Source organism: Electrona antarctica (genome assembly GCF_951216825.1).
Source record: "Electrona antarctica genome assembly, chromosome: 1".
Classification (NCBI taxonomy): Eukaryota; Metazoa; Chordata; class Actinopteri; order Myctophiformes; family Myctophidae; genus Electrona; species Electrona antarctica.
In genome coordinates this window covers 24551763-24573423 of record NC_136806.1, presented here as the reverse complement: position 1 = coordinate 24573423, position 21661 = coordinate 24551763, and the positions used below count along the sequence as shown (strand labels likewise).

Below are 21661 nucleotides of genomic sequence, written 5' to 3'. Positions count from 1 at the left end.
AATAAATGAGAATGTCCATCATAACAATGTATAAGATTACCTAACTAGAAAAAGTGGGATATATTCCTCAGCCTAGTAAGAAAATGTGTGAAAGATTTCACGTAAATTGCATGCTGCGTTCATGATTTGAGGCTTTTGTTCAAAACGGGGCAATCTTGCAAACTGTGAAAGCCAATTATAGCCAATTAGGATGGAATATGAAATATCGAACAGATCCGACTTGAGCACATGACCATAGAGATACTGTGTAACGATTTGTGAGATTTTTGGACAGTATCTGGAGGAGTAATATCAAAAATGTGTTTTACAAAAGTCGGCCTCCTGGTGGCGCTATAAAAGGCAGATGCGGAAAATGCAGGTCAAAGATTTGTCCTTGGCCTCTAGGGAGTGTGCATGCAACGTTTCACGCAGATTGGTGCAGTTTTAGGTAAAACATGTGAAAGCTGCCTCATGGTGGCGCTATAACAGGCCGTTCTGGAAAATGTTGGGCAGAGGTTCATCATTGGCATCCAGGGAGTGTGTGTGCAAAGTTTGGCATCGACCGGGTTAACGGTGCCGGAGATTAGCTGGTAACGGACGGACGGAAGGACGGACGGACGGACGGACACACGGACGGAGTGCAAAACATACTCTCTCCCCATGCCTTCGGCCTGGTGGAGACAAAAATGTAGAACGGTATATATGTGCTACACCTGAAACCAAGGCATCAGCTAATGTGCTTAACTAGCCAGGTATGTGCATGTACAGTATGCTAGTGAACCAATGGCTATATCTCGTGATAAAGGAGAACCTTGTTCATTTAGAATCTGGTGTGTGTTGCTATAATGCTATTCCACATTCCATAGTCAAGAACACGTCATTCCCTACAGATATAGATAAAAGGCTGCACCTGTACATTTACCAATGGAAAAGCGCTGTAAACTCTGACAGTAATGCTGTGTGAGCATTTCATGTTAATTTCCATATTACATAACATAAACATGGGAACACTTTACCAGTAAGACGCCCTGAGGTCGCGCTGAAACAACAGGTCTGAGATTTTTTTTTATTGACGTTTTCGGGCCGGGTAGGGCGTAAAATGTGTGCTAATTAGTAAGGCCAGGTAGGGCCAGTTAGGCCCCAGTTAGGGCCCATGCAGGTAGGGCTGTGCCTACATTTTCGGGCCTGTTGAGAACTCTAGTTTTCGCTGGCTGCGGGGGGCACCTGCACTAATAACTTTGGGGCGGGAGTTTGAATGGACAGGTATCAATAGGAAGACATCGGAGACGAATAGAAGGACAGGTGGGGAGGATCAACATATGGAATGTCAGAACAGGTCAGCTACATATGGAGATCTAAGGGTTTGAGGATTGAGGTCAGATGTAGAGTTGCTGGTCGGCTCCATATACAGTATGCAGATCTAGGTGATGATCCAGTCTTCTCCATGTATGGCTATCCAGGGTTAGATGAGGTCAGTGTCGTGATCTTCATATATGGAGACGGACATATATGGAGCATGTCATGAGGCGTGATGGACTGATGGCCAGCTTGTAGATTGGCCATTTTTAAAAGATTTCTTATACATTTTATGCATTTGAAAACTTCGGGATAATGAGTACTTTGTACTTTTGGTACTCTGAGTATATTTTTATACCAATAGCTTTGTACTTTTACTCAACAAAACAATTAATTCCAGACTCTACATTGCAGTATCGATACTTTTACTTAAGTGAGTACTTTTTCCACCACTGTCCATTTCTGCAGCTCTATAGATCCTGAGTCTAGTCTCCTTGGGCGTTCCGAGTTATGAGTAACGTGACTGTGTGATGGAACATGCTGGAATGCGTCACGCTGTCATATTGCATTTCCAGTACATGTTGTATAATGCTGTGGGCAGCCTCTGCCTGTCATGTTATTGCCACAGCTGGATTATGTTCAGCATTGAATCTGCTGGTCCCCCAGTTGACATGACAGGCTTTATGTTGAGATGGACTATACCAGTCGTTTTCAACCAGTGGTCCGGGGACCACCAGTGGTCCTTGAGGGGATTCCATGATGTACAACCCTGATGTAGAGGTGGTAAACATCTGGACCCTGATAGAGCTTTAACGCTTGAGAAACTTTCTTCAGTTCGGGAAGCCCTGCCCAAGCTGAAAAAGTTCAGCATCTTTTGTAATATGCTGCAGGCTATAGCCATCTTTACAGCCCTACTGTTAGCAGGGCTAAAAATACATACGTCATAGGATAATGGTGAATATCACAAAATGACAATAAGGATACACAATATTATGAGTAAGAGAAACAAAGGGATGACAGTAAATGAAGTTATAGGGATGAAAAGAAAGCGAGTATCAGTAACCGCCCGAGGATGAAATGAAACCAATTGGACTGATTATCGTGCACTGGAGCAGAGAGCGGCTGTGACAGGCAAACAGTCAGGCATTAGGAAAGCTCCATCTTAGCCTGTCATTTGGTAATGCAACTGTCCCCAAGTAATATGAGTTCATGATATTGCTGATGCTGATACAGTGAGGGATTGGCCACTTCACCAAGGCATGATATTCAGACTGCGGGCGAATACACAGAACAGGCCCTGTGAGGCCTGCTAGTGCTACTACTATGAACTAGTGGGGGCATGTGATGGAAAGGATGGAGGAAAGAAATGAAACTGAAGACTAAACAGAAATTATTTACCATTTTAAACCTTCGTCACTATTGTGTGCATGACAAGATTTTTCTAAAATCTTCAAAAACCTTGAAATATGCCTCAGAGACATTTTAAGTGTGTGATGGTGTGTGGACAGTATAGCATAAGGGAGTGGTTGATTCCTATCACATTACCAGTGCTTTAGGAAGTAAACTAATGGCGTGACGTGAAATACTGGAGTGCTTATGGATGTCCTTGTGTGTGCGTGCGTGCGTGCGTGCGTGCGTGCGTGCGTGCGTGCGTGTGCGTGCGTGCGTGTGTATACACCTGCTGCTTTTGAGTGGTTGTTTGCTGTGTGTTGTCTCATTGACCAGGTTGGTTGAGTCCACACTGAACTCTAAGTAGCTCTGATTTGATTTGCATTCCCTCTGGGTCTTCTCTGTTTGCTTTTAGCATCCAGAGATAATGGTCATGATAGACAGAAGGGCAACGGGGAGGTGGAATGCTACTGTAACTGTATGTTACTGAGGTGCAGGACAGGTATGATGCTTAGGGATGGGTATAGTAATATGATCTGCATGGCATCATAGCTGTGAGTGACTTGCAGATATGGGATGAAAGGTTTAGGCAGCCAGTGACAATGCAGATAGTACACAGTACATTATTCAGTGTTAAGAATAGATTTTTTTACACCGGTGGTTCTCAAATGATTTAATGTCAAGGACCCCCGAATGAATACGTATTTGGCCATCATTTTAGTGTATAACAAAGCCTCTCTGGTCCAGAGACTTACTAGTGCAAGCTGAAAGCTGGCCACAGTTTATCGCAAATAACCATCCACATCCACTTTACAGGACTGGATTGTTATTACACTGTGTAATCATACACGTGTTACCCGGCATATCCCAGCCTCAAAGTACGATAATGTCAACTACATCTAACCCTTTAGGGTTCGGGAGTGCAGGATCAGCCAGATGGGGTTTCCCTGACTGAGCAGATGGGGCTCCCATCATTTGAATGAGGACACTTTGAGCAGGATGGCCCCTGGTTCTCATAGACCTCCTGTCATGGGGGTTTGGGTTTCTGAAAACCATCAGTCCACTTAAATCCTCTGCATTGGTATCTAACTTTAAATCTATGCCATGTGGACAAGGTTTTCCATGTCCTTCTAAAATAATATTTGCACGTGTATTTTACACCGTCTTTTGTTAGATTTTTTTTGTCTTTTGTACTGCAGCTTTTAGTCCTATAGTTCTTTCCCGATGGGAGACAAATAAAGAGAACTTCGACCGTGGCTTCAATTTGTCTCTCCAAGATTCTCCTCCTTTTATTATACTTTTCTTTCATTCTTCATTTTATTTTTTGTCCATTTTGTGGAGCAGTTCGCTGGAGTTTTATGTGTAACACATTTTGTTCTGCTTCTTTGTCCTTCCTCGTCCTCTCGCCCTCTTCACGCTCTTCCCGTCCACCTACCTACATCCGTCTACAGGGATTTCTGGGTTAGTCAGTGGGTGTCTTGACTTGGACCACATAGAAGTGTGCAGGCTGTTCAAAGCGTGGCCGCATAATTAAGTTCAGGATGAGTTAATTACATAATCCCCCTCCCTCTGTAATAGTTATGCAGCCCCTGGTTACCAGCTGAGGCCGCCTGGCCATATCGCTGTGTTTATGCCGGGGAGTGAAATGCCCGGCGCTGTTCTCATCTCATTGTGCTGACCTATTTCACTCTGCCACTACCGCGTATGGCTTCTACAGAAATAGTCCATGGTTAGTGGAGAAGCTTGTAAGGACTAATGTGGAAGAATAAGTGGCTGTCATGCAGGCTGCATTACCCCTATAGGCTTGGGCTGACTGACCCTGGTGCTATTTGGTGTTAAATAATCAGGAGGATCAGAGAGATTTTGGCTGATAGAGGATGGTGTGTGTATCCATTGTCCATTTTCTAATGTCAGTTCATATAGGACACTGTAGGGTATACCTAACAGACTTCTATATATCTTGTCTATAGATGTCTTTCTTTCTTTCTTTCTTTCTTTCTTTCTTTCTTTCTTTCTTTCTTTCTTTCTTTCGTGTATGGCTAAGTGGTTAGTGAGCCCGCCTGGTTGTCCCAGGTACGATTCCAGGCCAGGCCAGTAATGTGTTGATGTGTGTCCCTGAGCAAGACTTTTCCACTTTTCAACCTTTGGTCGTCACTAATGATCATGATTAAATACCACCATGTGTTTTCTATACATGGTCTGTGTCTCATATCTGTGGGCAGTTCAGAAACCCAGTGACATAATCTTTAGGGATTTTTTTTTAAACAGATAAAAACATATATATATTTAGATTTGTATTATCATGAGAACGATGGCTTCCATTTTCACATTGCAACTTTTCAGGAATAGAAAGCCTGCAGATTCTATTAGCTTGGATTCCCCATCGATGATGTCACTGCATGGTGGACGCATTTCTGAACTGCCTACTGCCCTCCTATGAGACACATGTAGAACGAGTAGAAGAAAATGGTGCTATTTTATCATGATTATTACTAGTGAGGAGTGAGGACCAATTATATGAAGGTTGAAAAGTGGTGAAGTGGTCCTTTAACCAAGACTCTTAACCCCAAATTGCTTCTCAGTGCCATAATGCTGCTCACTCCTGCTCACTCCTGAATTTCACCTATGCATAAATGTGACAAAAACACCCCAAAGGAGAGGGGACTATTCTACTATTCTAGTCTATTCTATTCTATTTCTTTGGGTCAGTCAGGGCCTATAGGTAGGCCTATAATCCTTGTGGCACATCCACACCCATGCAGCTCTTCCATTTATCAGACACAGTGACCTTCTGAGATTAAAGTCACATAGAGCATATAGGCCAGCTTTAGTATAATTAGGCCTATGGCCGATTATGAAGCTTAAAAAATAATAGTAAAGATTGCTCTTGGGTTTTAGCTAAAATGCTTGCCTGTGAACATTATGAAAGTTATTTGAAGTGAAAACTAAATAGCCTAGATTGCAAGATTTAGGCTATCATTTGATCTTGCACGAAGGGCGAAATGCGGTCTGTTTAATCTGAAAGGCACTCCTGGGGGATTTGAACTGTAATAGCTTCCTGTTTGTTGTCACAAATTGTCAACTCCTGCGATCAAAACGATAGAGAGCGAAACCACCACCCGGCAGGAAACGCACTCGGCGGACATGGGCGATGGGAGGACTGGCGTATTAGCCTACTATTTGAACATTTCATCAAAAGAATGGAAGTAGCCTACTGTTCAGCATGGACGAACAGGATTATCGTTTCCCTACCACAGTAGCTCTATTTCCAATTCAACACACATATTATTGTTGGAGAAAAATATTGTTTAGATTAACGCTCAAGAGTTAGTGGGACTGTGGGACTGTGGGACTGTGCGCTACCACAGTTGCATTGGTAGCGGGGGGACCCGGTCGACGCGGAGCCCACCACTCGGACGCGTCCTGACAGAGAGCAGCAGCCTCCGTGTCTCTGCCCAGTGCCCACACTCTCTCTAGACGCGCTTCGAAGCCTCAAAGCGTCACTTCTCGCCTGTTAACTTCGGATTCAAAAAGCTTTAAAAATGACACCGTAAGCCAGTCTTTTATTATCCACAGTCTCTTTTATACTTTCTTTATTTCAACATCGAGGCGGGAGCGATAAGGGCACACTCCTACCATCTGCAAGTTTGGTTTTGTTGCGTGTCGTCGCACTGGAGGGAGGAAGCGATGGCAGCCCCGGTGAAAGCAGCGCTCGCTCTTCTGGTTCTCACCGTGGCAAGTGAGTAATACCCTCAGATACATCATACACACACCGGCCCCACGAGGGACCAGATAGGCTATAGGAATGTTGTTGGTTTGCTTGATAAAGGACGCACTCTCCGTGTTGTAAGTTGTCTGTCTCTGTTACATTAGGCTACATGATGCTGGGTTCTTCTAACCACGTCCAACAACTCGGTCTGGGAAGTCTATTTCAAGATGATAGATTAATGCTGATCATGCTGTTCCCAGTTGGATCAATATGCCATCATGGTGCCGGTGTTATTATTTCTTTTGACATGTTTAAACACATTTCTGTCATTCGTTGAATATCACAGTATAACGGACGAGCCAGTGGGAAAGTATAGTGCACGTTTCTGTGCGTCAGACTGTGTTAACACGTGATTTTCAGCACGCCTCAATTAACTACATGCTCACTTCTGCACAACAAAACCACGCGGTGATTACGCAGTGGGCACTATATCCGTATGTGATATATTTGAAGGGGCTGCATGTATTGTCTTTTTTTTTTTTTTTGCATAGACCTACATTCCCCCATGCCGTTCGAAAACAAAATCCATTGCTGTTAAATAGTGAATACAGAATAGGCCTACATCAGTTTTCATTAACCAGTTGCTTGGCTGTGTATCTTTTACAAGGTCCATTAAGCACTAAAAGATAGTGTGACTCTAATTGACGACGCACAATGGCATTTAAATCAGCCTGATTAGCTACATTTCATAATTGTATATGAGATATGCTATACACAGCATGTGCTTTGACCTAAGATACACTAGGCTATATGCGTAATGTCCCACAATCCGTGTCAATTTAGGCCAAGGCTAATGATGATACTTATAGGGGATTATATAGTGGATGGCTTCTGATTATCCATGCATGTTCACTGGACTATTGTAAATCATTAGCATACATTTCAATTGGAAAATTCTGGAATGGGGATTTTATTTTATTTTTTCGTTTGTGGTGAACTGTCCAGGGTGCTGAAATTAGATCTGGTCATCTGAGTCAGGCAACTGTCAGTGCATTTGAAGGTTTGTCTCTTGTAACTGGTATGTGCATCAGAATGCAGTTTTTGAGCACACTGTGACTGGGCGGGAGTCCCATGCGTGCAGGAGCTGTCCACGGTCCTGAAATGGGATCTTACCTGCAGTAAATCACAGGCCCAACTCATTAGTCATTACCACTTATAGTTGTACATTTCTTGTCACATCTAATCAAAAACTGAAATAAACAATCAGCTGGGAATGGGATGTATAGTATTAAATTAAGGGGTAATGGTTCCCTGTGTTCTCACTGACTGTGGGTGTACAACTACTGTATGGTAATAACTATGGTAATGAGTTGGGCCTTTGATTTACTGCAGGTAAGATCCCATTACAGGACCATGGACAGCTCTTGTGTGTGACTTAGCACCACTGGTGATCAGAAATTCCTTCAAACAGGGTTTAATAGATTCTGGTTTTAACAGATGGAGAGTAGTTACAATTAGCCATTAAGGACTCAAGCACCTTTTAAGCACACTGTATGCCAATTGCCAAAATGATAAACTTTTGCCAAGCTACTAGGTAGCAGGTAATCTCAATAATATTTGTGTAAAATTTAGGATCATTTTCTGTATACCTGAGTGTCTGAAGAACTTGCATATATGTGGGAAATTGTTATCTAAACTAAATGCTTAAATAATAGTGCTTCCTGCTAGTTCAAATGATGACATTTATTTTATGTAGGCCCTATATTTACCCATTTTGAGTCTTGAAAGACCAAAATAATTGTTTCACTGATTAAAATCAAATCAGCACCCCTTCCTTTTTTAGAATGATAGTCAACATTTACAATTTACATAATCTTTATTTTGTTTTTATTCCAGGCAGGCTTATAGGTTCAATGACTTTGCACCAGTGATGTTTATGTTTATTGCATGTATAGGTCCAATTCTTCTACTTTTCCTTCCTTTGTTTCCTAGATTTTTTCTTGTGGCATTCATTTGAGCTGTCTACATTTCCTTCAGTGACTCACAACAGCAATGCTAGAAAACTTCTTAACCACGTTCAACCTGGCGTTCCTCTTTAGGACATGCAATTGCTTAAAAATGTTTGCAAACATTTTCAAAAATAGTGGAAATAGCCGATTTAATAGCTTGTATATAATCATTTTCGCTATTTTTGAAATAGTCCTTAAGTGGTTAGCACTAGAAATGTACTTAGGAACATTTGAGCCTCACTTATTTGACTGTCAAGTTGACTGACATAGTTTTAGTGGGCATCAACAAATGGTTGACCTTGATCCCTCTTTATCTCCCTTTGCCCCCTTGTAGCCTTTTAGTTACCCCCATCTGCCTTAATTTGCTAGGTTCTCCTCCATCTCCTTCCTCCTTAATGTGCCCCCTGCAGTGCATTTCTATTCTGTTTGGCCAGTGGGAACTGTCATGGGGAATGGTCTGGGGCCCAAGCCCATTCTTATCAAACCTCACCCCATGGTTGCTACAGTAAAACGGCAAACCCAGAAGCTACTTCATTGGAGTGCATGCACTCCCTGTCATTCTGTTTGATTTCATATATCCGTCTGTCTCTGTCACATTAAATATGACAATCATACTGTATCTCATCCGTTTCTCCATCCTCTATTCTTCACTGGTGTGCTGTAAACCTTCTGACACCCGCAATACATCCACCACTCTTCTGTCTACATTTCTCTCTCTCTCTCTCTCTCTCTCTCTCTCTCTCTCTCTCTCTCTCTCTCTCTCTCTCTCTCTCTCTCTCTCTCTCTCTCTCTCTCTCGCTCGCTCGCTCTCTCTCTCTCTCTCTCTCTCTCCCTCCCTCTCTCCCTCTCTTTCACACACACACACACACACACACACACACACACACACACACACACACACACACACACACACACACACACACACACACACACACACACACACACACACACACACACTCTTTCTGTGTCTTTCTCTCTCAGTCGCAGCTGTATGCTGTGGTAGTGGGTGTGCTAACATGTTGTACAGCTATAGGTCTGACGGCTGTGCCGTGCCTTAGAGCAGTGGCTCTGAAACGTTTTTTTTACTAAATCTTTCCCTGATTTCTGAATCCAAGTACTCCCTTCAACCGACTACAACCTTTTGCATAGACAAAGTCCAGTTCAAACTGGACCTTTGTTCCAAATAGAACAGCATCATGGAAAATAAGTATTTCTTACTATTCAGTAACAGTTGTGCTAGGGACATTTTTAATTTATGGTTTTAACACATCAATGATGCGACACTCCATATTAGTTCAATTTAAAAGGGACAACATTAATAAACATACAAGTTAAATGCATACTTGCATACTACAAATATTATGTACATTATGGGCTCCATTTCCGTCACCGCTAAACCCCTTATCCCTAAACTTCTTTGCCTTTTTTTTACTATTTTGAAAAACATTTTTGAATAGTTCAACTAGCCAATCTACATTGACACGTTGTGAGCTTGTAGACTGGCCATTTTAACTATTCAAAAATGTTTTGCAAAATAGTAAAAAAAAGACAAAGAAGTTTATGGATAAGGGGTTTAGCGGTGACGAAAATGGAGCCCCTGGTATACATTTCATTTTGATTTTCATTTGATATTTTCATTCACTTAAAGTGGATACAATATTCAATATTTGTATGTGGGTTACACCATTTGACATTTTCAGGCAATTCTGTAATCTTCATTGTAAAAATGGTGCAAGTGTCTTTTCAAATGACATGAAACCAACAACAAAATGTACATTTTAACAAACCTGATACATTTTAAAAGATTTATCCATTCGTCAACTTGCCAACGCCATTTAGTCACTGTCTGAAGCATATACAGTACTGTATACTGCAGAGAGATGTGGAAAGAGACCTGCAACCCAAAACAAAATGTTTTAGGTACAACTAGAAAAAGTGCCCTTCTGGGCACAGTTCTCCACCAGGAGGATAGGAGTGTGTGTGTGATGTTTGGCAAAATGTTTAGGAGCAATATAAGTCTGTGTGTGTGTGTGTGTGTGTGTGTGTGTGTGTGTGTGTGTGTGTGTGTGTGTGTGTGTGTGTGTGTGTGTGTGTGTGTGTGTGTGTGTGTGTGTGTGTGTGTGTGTGTGTGTGAGCCACACTTCCTTGGCTTCCGGAGGAAACCCAACGGGAAACTGGACATCCGTTCCGCTGGCTTTGGGGTTTGGTCGGACTGGCCAGACCTAAATGACCTCTGTGTCCGTACTGGAGTGTCCCTGGAGTGGGTGCGGTCTGACTCAGAGACTGTGAGGGTCTCCGAGGATATTATAACTGACCCCCTCACCCAGGTCAGGGCAACGGCCACCTATGCTGGACACAGTCACCTGCTAACAGCTACAGGTGCCAGACGAGTCCTCATGGATGTACACCAGCACCAACAACAACAACACTGGACTGGACTAAAACTCCAAGGGAAGCTTGCATGTCTTCCCCATGCTGATCACTCCGTTTCACACGCATTCATCAAGAACACTGCACTCAATGAGGACATTATCACATTCATAGTTAAGGCCAGACTACAAGTCCTTCCCACCAGACTCAATCTATCCATCTGGTTCCCCACCACTCAGGTCCCTCATTGCTTGCACCACACCACAGAACAGATCACTGAAACACTGTCACACATCTTGAATGGGTGTTATGCATACAAAGGAATGTACATAGCACGCCATGATAGAATAGTGGAACTCATAGCAAAGGATATATCAAAATACCATGCATCTTCAGTGAGAATGTACAAACATTCCAGGGTCATTCCATCCATGTTCCAACTCAGTGATAACTCGGATACCTTTACATCTCTAGCAGCTAATACACCAGATATTGTTGTGGTTGATGAAGAGTCCAGAGAAGTGTCTGTATTAGAGATAGCCTGCACCTTTGACCACAGCCTAGAGGAAGCCAGGTCATAAAATACCAACCACTTCTACATAACATCTCAGAGCTGGGCTATAGGTGCAGACTATTTGTATTTATATTTGGCAGCCTAGGGCATATGCACAGACTGGTTGTTAGAGGGTTCCAACAACTTGGGATGCCCAAAAAGGAGGAAAAAAGGCTGGCAAAGTATTGTGGTGTCTCTGCTATAATTGGCAGCCGTCATATATGGCGGAGACGCTGTTACTTATACCCATAGAGTACTGTGTGACATGCCTGTTGTATCATGAAAACACATGCCATGACTTTGCAGATGTAACTTTAATGCACCTATAATATTTGTGTCCTTGTATGCATATCCTTTGTGTGGACATAAATAAATGGTTAAAATGTGTGTGTGTGTGTGTGTGTGTGTGTGTGTGTGTGTGTGTGTGTGTGTGTGTGTGTGTGTGTGTGTGTGTGTGTGTGTGTGTGTGTGTGTGTGTGAGACGCGGCTTGGCCTGTTGTAGCGCCACCATGAGGCTGATTTGAAAACTGTGGCATTTCTTCCAAAGCCTAGTGGGAATATGCATGCACAGTTTCACCACAATCGCTGCGTTGAGTAGTTGTGGCGATTTGTACAAAACGGGTACAAAGCGGGCTACTCCTGAAAAGTTTAGAATTTTATTGTAGCCAATGAGGGTGGATTATGAGAAATCAAACAAACCCGTCTTGATCACATGACTATGGAGAGCATGTGTACCAATTTGCGTGAAATTTGGATAAAATCTGAAGTAATATTAGAAAATGTGTTTTACATATGTCGGCCTCCTGGTGGCGCTATAAAGAGCAGATGTGAAAATTTCCAGGCAAAGGTTTTTCCTTGGCCTCTAGGGAGTTGGCATACAAAGTTATCCACAGATCCGTGCAGTTCGAGGTAAAAACACTTTTCGGCCAGTTATAGCTCCACCATGAGGCTGAGTTGAAAATGTTCATGTGGCATTTCTTCCTCGGCCTAGTGGGAATGTGCGTGCACAATTTCACGGAAATCACACGATGTGTTCATGATTTGCAGCATTTTGTTTGAAACTGAGCACTCCTGCGAACTTTGGAAGCCAATCTTAGCCAATCAGGATGGAGTCTGAGAAATCTGAAAGACCTGTTACGTTGAATGGCTCTAGAGAGACTGTGTACCAATTTGCGTGATGTTTGGACAAAATCTGTAGGTGTACTGTCCAAAAACCTGTTTTGCACAAAGCGGCCTCCTGGTGGCGCTATAACAGGCCATTCTGGAAATTTTGGGGCAGAGGTTCATCGTTGGCATCCAGGGAGTGTGTGTGCAAAATTTGGCATCGACCGGGTTAACGGTGCCGGAGATTAGCTGTTCACAGACGGAAGGACGGACGGACGGACGGACGGAGTGTAAAACATACTCTCTCCCCATGCCTTCGGCCTGGTGGAGACAACAACATACTATAGTGTGCCGTCCGAAACCATGGACTATAGTATGCCGTTTTTCATCATTTTTGAGGATTTGAAAAAAAGACGAAAATCACTCCGATACGATGGGCTATAGCCCTTGGTCTCGGAGTGATTTTCGTCTTTTTTTCAAATCCTTGTTTTTAATCATTTTTGACCATGGGCTATAGCCCACAAAAATAAAAATAAAATACAAAAAATAAAATAACAGGAGATTTGTCTATTGTTTCTTGTGCTGTTGTTTATCTCTAGAGGTTTGAATGCTTATGAACCACAATGGAAACAAGTCTCTGGCTCTTATATCATTATCTTTTTTGCTTTTTGTACACAGCAAGCACATGGCTCACTGGGTACAGAGCCTGCCTTGGAATCAGGAGGCCACAGGTTCAAGTCCTCACTCTGACATGGTAGGGCCCCAAAATCATGAAAAAATTGCATACTATAGTATGCCCGAGACCATGGGCTATAGCCCACCGAGACGATGGGCTATAGCCCATGGTCTCGGAGTGATTTTCGTCTTTTTTTCAAATCCTTGTTTTTCATCATTTTTGACCATGGGCTATAGCCCATATCGGACGGCATACTATAGCATGCCGTTTTTCATCATTTTTGAGGATTTGAAAAAAAAACAAAATCACTCCGAGACGATGGGCTATAGCCCATGGTCTCGGAGTGATTTTCGTCTTTTTTTCAAATCCTCGTTTTTCACCATTTTTGACCATGGGCTATAGCCCATATCGGACGGCATACTATAGCATGCCGTTTTTCATCATTTTTGAGGATTTGAAAAAAAGACAAAATCACTCCGAGACGATGGGCTATAGCCCATGGTCTCGGAGTGATTTTCGTCTTTTTTTCAAATCCTCGTTTTTCACCATTTTTGACCATGGGCTATAGCCCATATCGGACGGCATACTATAGCATGCCGTTTTTCATCATTTTTGAGGATTTGAAAAAAAGACAAAATCACTCCGAGACGATGGGCTATAGCCCATGGTCTCGGAGTGATTTTCGTCTTTTTTTCAAATCCTCGTTTTTCACCATTTTTGACCATGGGCTATAGCCCATATCGGACGGCATACTATAGCATGCCGTTTTTCATCATTTTTGAGGATTTGAAAAAAAGACAAAATCACTCCGAGACGATGGGCTATAGCCCATGGTCTCGGAGTGATTTTCGTCTTTTTTTCAAATCCTCGTTTTTCATCATTTCAGCATGCTACTAGTCCTACATACTTACACCTAGAAACCCCATTAAATCCTATTTAGGTTCATCTTACGGTGGACATGTTTGCCTGAAAAGGAATCTTTGAAATGTTTCATAGTTTTAGAAATATAGTGCTTTCAAATTTGAGAAATTTACAATGGGGCTCAATGGCAGATATTGGCACGTCAAAAAAGCACTTTCACCTAGAAACTCCATTCACACTTTTTATAATTCAGCTTACTGTGGAGACACATGCTGGAACTTTTTACTTTGAAATGTTTTGTAGTTTCTGAGTTATTTAACTTAAACGCCCAATGCATTCTCAATGGCAATAGCACAAACTTTGGCATGCTACTAGTCCTACATACTTACACCTAGAAACCCCATTAAATCCTATTTAGGTTCATCTTACGGTGGACATGTTTGCCTGAAAAGGAATCTTTGAAATGTTTCATAGTTTTAGAAATATAGTGCTTTTAAATTTGAGAAATTTACAATGGGGCTCAATGGCAGATATTGGCACGTCAAAAAAGCACTTTCACCTAGAAACTCTATTCACACTTTTTATAATTCAGCTTACTGTGGAGACACATGCTGGAACTTTTTACTTTGAAATGATTTGTAGTTTCTGAGTTATTTAACTTAAACGCCCAATGCATTCTCAATGGCAATAGCACAAACTTTGGCATGCTACTAGTCCTACATACTTACACCTAGAAACCCCATTAAATCCTATTTAGGTTCATCTTACGGTGGATATGTTTGCCTGAAAAGGAATTTTTGAAATGTTTCATAGTTTTAGAAATATAGTGCTTTCAAATTTGAGAAATTTACAATGGGGCTCAATGGCAGATTTTGGCAAGTAAAGATTTGAGTGGCGTTTGAACCCACAACCTCCAGATCATGTAGTCAGTGTGCTAAGTCACTGAGCCACTTGCTACCTGCCACAACACAGTTTGCCTTGCCCTTTGAGTAACAACATTTATACAAAAATAAAATAGAAAAAATAAAATAACAGGAGATTTGTCTATTGTTTCTTGTGCTGTTGTTTATCTCTAGAGGTTTGAATGCTTATGAACCACAATGGAAACAAGTCTCTGGCTCTTATATCATTATCTTTTTTGCTTTTTGTACACAGCAAGCACAGTTGGTCACTGGGTACAGAGCCTGCCTTGTAATCAGGAGGCCACAGGTTCAAGTCCTCGCTCTGACATAGGGCCCCAAAATCACGAAAAACCACATTCTATAGTATGCCGTCCGATACCATGGACTATAGTATGTCGTGTTTCTTTTTTCTCGTGATTTTCATCTTTCTTTTCAAATCCTCCAAAATCACAAAAAACGAAATACTATAGTGTGCCGTCCGAAACCATGGACTATAGTATGCCGTTTTTCATCATTTTTGAGGATTTGAAAAAAAGACAAAAATCACTCTGAGACGATGGGCTATAGCCCATGGTCTCGGAGTGAATTTCGTCTTTTTTTCTAATCCTCGTTTTTCATCATTTTTGACCATGGGCTATAGCCCATATGGGACGGCATACTATAGCATGCCGTTTTTCATCATTTTTGAGGATTTGAAAAAAAGACATAATCACTCCGAGACGATGGGCTATAGCCCATGGTCTCGGAGGTCTTTTTTTCAAATCCTCGTTTTTCATCATTTTTGACCATGGGCTATAGCCCATATCGGACGGCATACTATAGCATGCTGGATTTCATCATTTTTGAGGACTTGAAAAAAATTGGCACGTCAAAAAAGCACTTTCACCTAGAAACTCCATTCACACTTTTTATAATTCAGCTTACTGTGGAGACACATGCTGGAACTTTTTACTTTGAAATGTTTTGTAGTTTCTGAGTTATTTAACTTAAACGCCCAATGCATTCTCAATGGCAATAGCACAAACTTTGGCATGCTACTAGTCCTACATACTTACACCTAGAAACCCCATTAAATCCTATTTAGGTTCATCTTACGGTGGACATGTTTGCCTGAAAAGGAATCTTTGAAATGTTTCATAGTTTTAGAAATATAGTGCTTTCAAATTTGAGAAATTTACAATGGGGCTCAATGGCAGATATTGGCACGTCAAAAAAGCACTTTCACCTAGAAACTCCATTCACACTTTTTATAATTCAGCTTACTGTGGAGACACATGCTGGAACTTTTTACTTTGAAATGTTTTGTAGTTTCTGAGTTATTTAACTTAAACGCCCAATGCATTCTCAATGGCAATAGCACAAACTTTGGCATGCTACTAGTCCTACATACTTACACCTAGAAACCCCATTCAAACCTATTTAGGTTCATCTTACGGTGGACATGTTTGCCTGAAAAGGAATCTTTGAAATGTTTCATAGTTTTAGAAATATAGTGCTTTCAAATTTGAGAAATTTACAATGGGGCTCAATGGCAGATTTTGGCAAGTAAAGATTTGAGTGGGGTTTGAACCCACAACCTCCAGATCATGTAGTCAGTGTGCTAAGTCACTGAGCCACTTGCTACCTGCCCCAACACAGTTTGCCTTGCCCTTTGAGTAACAACATTTATACAAAAATAAAATACAAAAAATAAAATAACAGGAGATTTGTCTATTGTTTCTTGTGCTGTTGTTTATCTCTAGAGGTTTGAATGCTTATGAACCACAATGGAAACAAGTCTCTGGCTCTTATATCATTATCTTTTTTGCTTTTTGTACACAGCAAGCACTGTGGTTCACTGGGTACAGAGCCTGCCTTGTAATCAGGAGGCAGCAGGTTCAAGTCCTCGCTCTGACATAGGGCCCCAAAATCATGAAAAAATTGCATACTATAGTATGCTGTCCGAAACCATGAACTATAGCAGGTCTATTTCGTGATTTTCATCTTTTTTTTAATCATCCAAAATCACGAAAAACTACATGCTATAGTATGCCGACCGATACCATGGACTATAGTATGTCGTTTTTCATCATTTTAGAGGATTTGAAAAAAAGACGAAAATCACTCCGAGACGATGGGCTATAGCCCATGGTCTCGGAGTGATTTTCGTCTTTTTTTCAAATCCTCGTTTTTCATCATTTTTGACCATGGGCTATAGCCCATATCGGACGGCATACTATAGCATGCCGTTTTTCATCATTTTTGAGGATTTGAAAAAAAGACAAAATCACTCCGAGACGATGGGCTATAGCCCATGGTCTCGGAGTGATTTTCGTCTTTTTTTCAAATCCTCGTTTTTCACCATTTTTGACCATGGGCTATAGCCCATATCGGACGGCATACTATAGCATGCCGTTTTTCATCATTTTTGAGGATTTGAAAAAAAGACAAAATCACTCCGAGACGATGGGCTATAGCCCATGGTCTCGGAGTGATTTTCGTCTTTTTTTCAAATCCTCGTTTTTCACCATTTTTGACCATGGGCTATAGCCCATATCGGACGGCATACTATAGCATGCCGTTTTTCATAATTTTTGAGGATTTGAAAAAAAGACAAAATCACTCCGAGACGATGGGCTATAGCCCATGGTCTCGGAGTGATTTTCGTCTTTTTTTCAAATCCTCGTTTTTCATCATTTCAGCATGCTACTAGTCCTACATACTTACACCTAGAAACCCCATTAAATCCTATTTAGGTTCATCTTACGGTGGACATGTTTGCCTGAAAAGGAATCTTTGAAATGTTTCATAGTTTTAGAAATATAGTGCTTTCAAATTTGAGAAATTTACAATGGGGCTCAATGGCAGATATTGGCACGTCAAAAAAGCACTTTCACCTAGAAACTCCATTCACACTTTTTATAATTCAGCTTACTGTGGAGACACATGCTGGAACTTTTTACTTTGAAATGTTTTGTAGTTTCTGAGTTATTTAACTTAAACGCCCAATGCATTCTCAATGGCAATAGCACAAACTTTGGCATGCTACTAGTCCTACATACTTACACCTAGAAACCCCATTCAAACCTATTTAGGTTCATCTTACGGTGGACATGTTTGCCTGAAAAGGAATCTTTGAAATGTTTCATAGTTTTAGAAATATAGTGCTTTCAAATTTGAGAAATTTACAATGGGGCTCAATGGCAGATTTTGGCAAGTAAAGATTTGAGTGGGGTTTGAACCCACAACCTCCAGATCATGTAGTCAGTGTGCTAAGTCACTGAGCCACTTGCTACCTGCCACAACACAGTTTGCCTTGCCCTTTGAGTAACAACATTTATACAAAAATAAAATAGAAAAAATAAAATAACAGGAGATTTGTCTATTGTTTCTTGTGCTGTTGTTTATCTCTAGAGGTTTGAATGCTTATGAACCACAATGGAAACAAGTCTCTGGCTCTTATATCATTATCTTTTTTGCTTTTTGTACACAGCAAGCACAGTTGGTCACTGGGTACAGAGCCTGCCTTGTAATCAGGAGGCCACAGGTTCAAGTCCTCGCTCTGACATAGGGCCCCAAAATCACGAAAAACTACATTCTATAGTATGCCGTCCGATACCATGGACTATAGTATGTCGTGTTTCTTTTTTCTCGTGATTTTCATCTTTTTTTTCAAATCCTCCAAAATCACAAAAAACGACATACTATAGTGTGCCGTCCGAAACCATGGACTATAGTATGCCGTTTTTCATCATTTTTGAGGATTTGAAAAAAAGACGAAAATCACTCTGAGACAATGGGCTATAGCCCATGGTCTCTGAGTGATTTTCGTCTTTTTTTCTAATCCTCGTTTTTCATCATTTTTGACCATGGGCTATAGCCCATATCGGACGGCATACTATAGCATGCCGTTTTTCATCATTTTTGAGGATTTGAAAAAAAGACAAAATCACTCCGAGACGATGGGCTATAGCCCATGGTCTCGGAGTGATTTTGGTCTTTTTTTCAAATCCTCGTTTTTCATCATTTTTGACCATGGGCTATAGCCCATATCGGACGGCATACTATAGCATGCTGGATTTCATCATTTTTGAGGACTTGAAAAAAATTGGCACGTCAAAAAAGCACTTTCACCTAGAAACTCCATTCACACTTTTTATAATTCAGCTTACTGTGGAGACACATGCTGGAACTTTTTACTTTGAAATGTTTTGTAGTTTCTGAGTTATTTAACTTAAACGCCCAATGCATTCTCAATGGCAATAGCACAAACTTTGGCATGCTACTAGTCCTACATACTTACACCTAGAAACCCCATTAAATCCTATTTAGGTTCATCTTACGGTGGACATGTTTGCCTGAAAAGGAATCTTTGAAATGTTTCATAGTTTTAGAAATATAGTGCTTTCAAATTTGAGAAATTTACAATGGGGCTCAATGGCAGATATTGGCACGTCAAAAAAGCACTTTCACCTAGAAACTCTATTCACACTTTTTATAATTCAGCTTACTGTGGAGACACATGCTGGAACTTTTTACTTTGAAATGATTTGTAGTTTCTGAGTTATTTAACTTAAACGCCCAATGCATTCTCAATGGCAATAGCACAAACTTTGGCATGCTACTAGTCCTACATACTTACACCTAGAAACCCCATTCAAACCTATTTAGGTTCATCTTACGGTGGACATGTTTGCCTGAAAAGGAATCTTTGAAATGTTTCATAGTTTTAGAAATATAGTGCTTTCAAATTTGAGAAATTTACAATGGGGCTCAATGGCAGATATTGGCACGTCAAAAAAGCACTTTCACCTAGAAACTCTATTCACACTTTTTATAATTCAGCTTACTGTGGAGACACATGCTGGAACTTTTTACTTTGAAATGATTTGTAGTTTCTGAGTTATTTAACTTAAACGCCCAATGCATTCTCAATGGCAATAGCACAAACTTTGGCATGCTACTAGTCCTACATACTTACACCTAGAAACCCCATTCAAACCTATTTAGGTTCATCTTACGGTGGACATGTTTGCCTGAAAAGGAATCTTTGAAATGTTTCATAGTTTTAGAAATATAGTGCTTTCAAATTTGAGAAATGTACAATGGGGCTCAATGGCAGATATTGGCACGTCAAAAAAGCACTTTCACCTAGAAACTCCATTCACACTTTTTATAATTCAGCTTACTGTGGAGACACATGCTGGAACTTTTTACTTTGAAATGTTTTGTAGTTTCTGAGTTATTTAACTTAAACGCCCAATGCATTCTCAATGGCAATAGCACAAACTTTGGCATGCTACTAGTCCTACATACTTACACCTAGAAACCCCATTCAAACCTATTTAGGTTCATCTTACGGTGGACATGTTTGCCTGAAAAGGAATCTTTGAAATGTTTCATAGTTTTAGAAATATAGTGCTTTCAAATTTGAGAAATTTACAATGGGGCTCAATGGCAGATATTGGCACGTCAAAAAAGCACTTTCACCTAGAAACTCTATTCACACTTTTTATAATTCAGCTTACTGTGGAGACACATGCTGGAACTTTTTACTTTGAAATGATTTGTAGTTTCTGAGTTATTTAACTTAAACGCCCAATGCATTCTCAATGGCAATAGCACAAACTTTGGCATGCTACTAGTCCTACATACTTACACCTAGAAACCCCATTCAAACCTATTTAGGTTCATCTTACGGTGGACATGTTTGCCTGAAAAGGAATCTTTGAAATGTTTCATAGTTTTAGAAATATAGTGCTTTCAAATTTGAGAAATGTACAATGGGGCTCAATGGCAGATATTGGCACGTCAAAAAAGCACTTTCACCTAGAAACTCCATTCACACTTTTTATAATTCAGCTTACTGTGGAGACACATGCTGGAACTTTTTACTTTGAAATGTTTTGTAGTTTCTGAGTTATTTAACTTAAACGCCCAATGCATTCTCAATGGCAATAGCACAAACTTTGGCATGCTACTAGTCCTACATACTTACACCTAGAAACCCCATTCAAACCTATTTAGGTTCATATTACGGTGGACATGTTTGCCTGAAAAGGAATCTTTGAAATGTTTCATAGTTTTAGAAATATAGTGCTTTCAAATTTGAGAAATGTACAATGGGGCTCAATGGCAGATTTTGGCAAGTAAAGATTTGAGTGGGGTTTGAACCCACAACCTCCAGATCATGTAGTCAGTGTGCGAAGTCACTGAGACACTTGCTACCTGCCCCAACACAGTTTGCCTTGCCCTTTGAGTAACAACATTTATACAAAAATAAAATACAAAAAATAAAATAACAGGAGATTTGTCTATTGTTTCTTGTGCTGTTGTTTATCTCTAGAGGTTTGAATGCTTATGAACCACAATGGAAACAAGTCTCTGGCTCTTATATCATTATCTTTTTTGCTTTTTGTACACAGCAAGCACTGTGGTTCACTGGGTACAGAGCCTGCCTTGTAATCAGGAGCCAGCAGGTTCAAGTCCTCGCTCTGACACAGGGCCCCAAAATCATGAAAAAATTGCATACTATAGTATGCTGTCCGAAACCATGAACTATAGCAGGTCTATTTCGTGATTTTCATCTTTTTTTTTAATCATCCAAAATCACGAAAAACTACATGCTATAGTATGCCGACCGATACCATGGACTATAGTATGTCGTTTTTCATCCTTTTAGAGGATTTGAAAAAAAGACGAAAATCACTCCGAGACGATGGGCTATAGCCCATGGTCTCGGAGTGATTTTCGTCTTTTTTTCAAATCCTCGTTTTTCATCATTTTTGACCATGGTCTATAGCCCATATCGGACGGCATACTATAGCATGCCGT

General features: G+C 40.8%; 1 protein-coding gene across 1 annotated transcript in view; it reads left to right on the top strand.

Annotated features, from left to right (window-relative positions):
- Positions 1-6320: 6320 nt before the first annotated feature.
- The window catches only part of LOC306924797 (neuronal acetylcholine receptor subunit beta-2-like), a 48908-nt gene continuing 33567 nt past the window's right edge, over positions 6321-21661 (top strand). Inside the window, exon 1 of the mRNA XM_079503445.1 lies at positions 6321-6403. Within this exon, the coding sequence (XP_079359571.1) occupies positions 6352-6403 (52 nt within the window). The 5' untranslated portion in view covers positions 6321-6351. The remainder of the gene's footprint in view (positions 6404-21661) is intronic.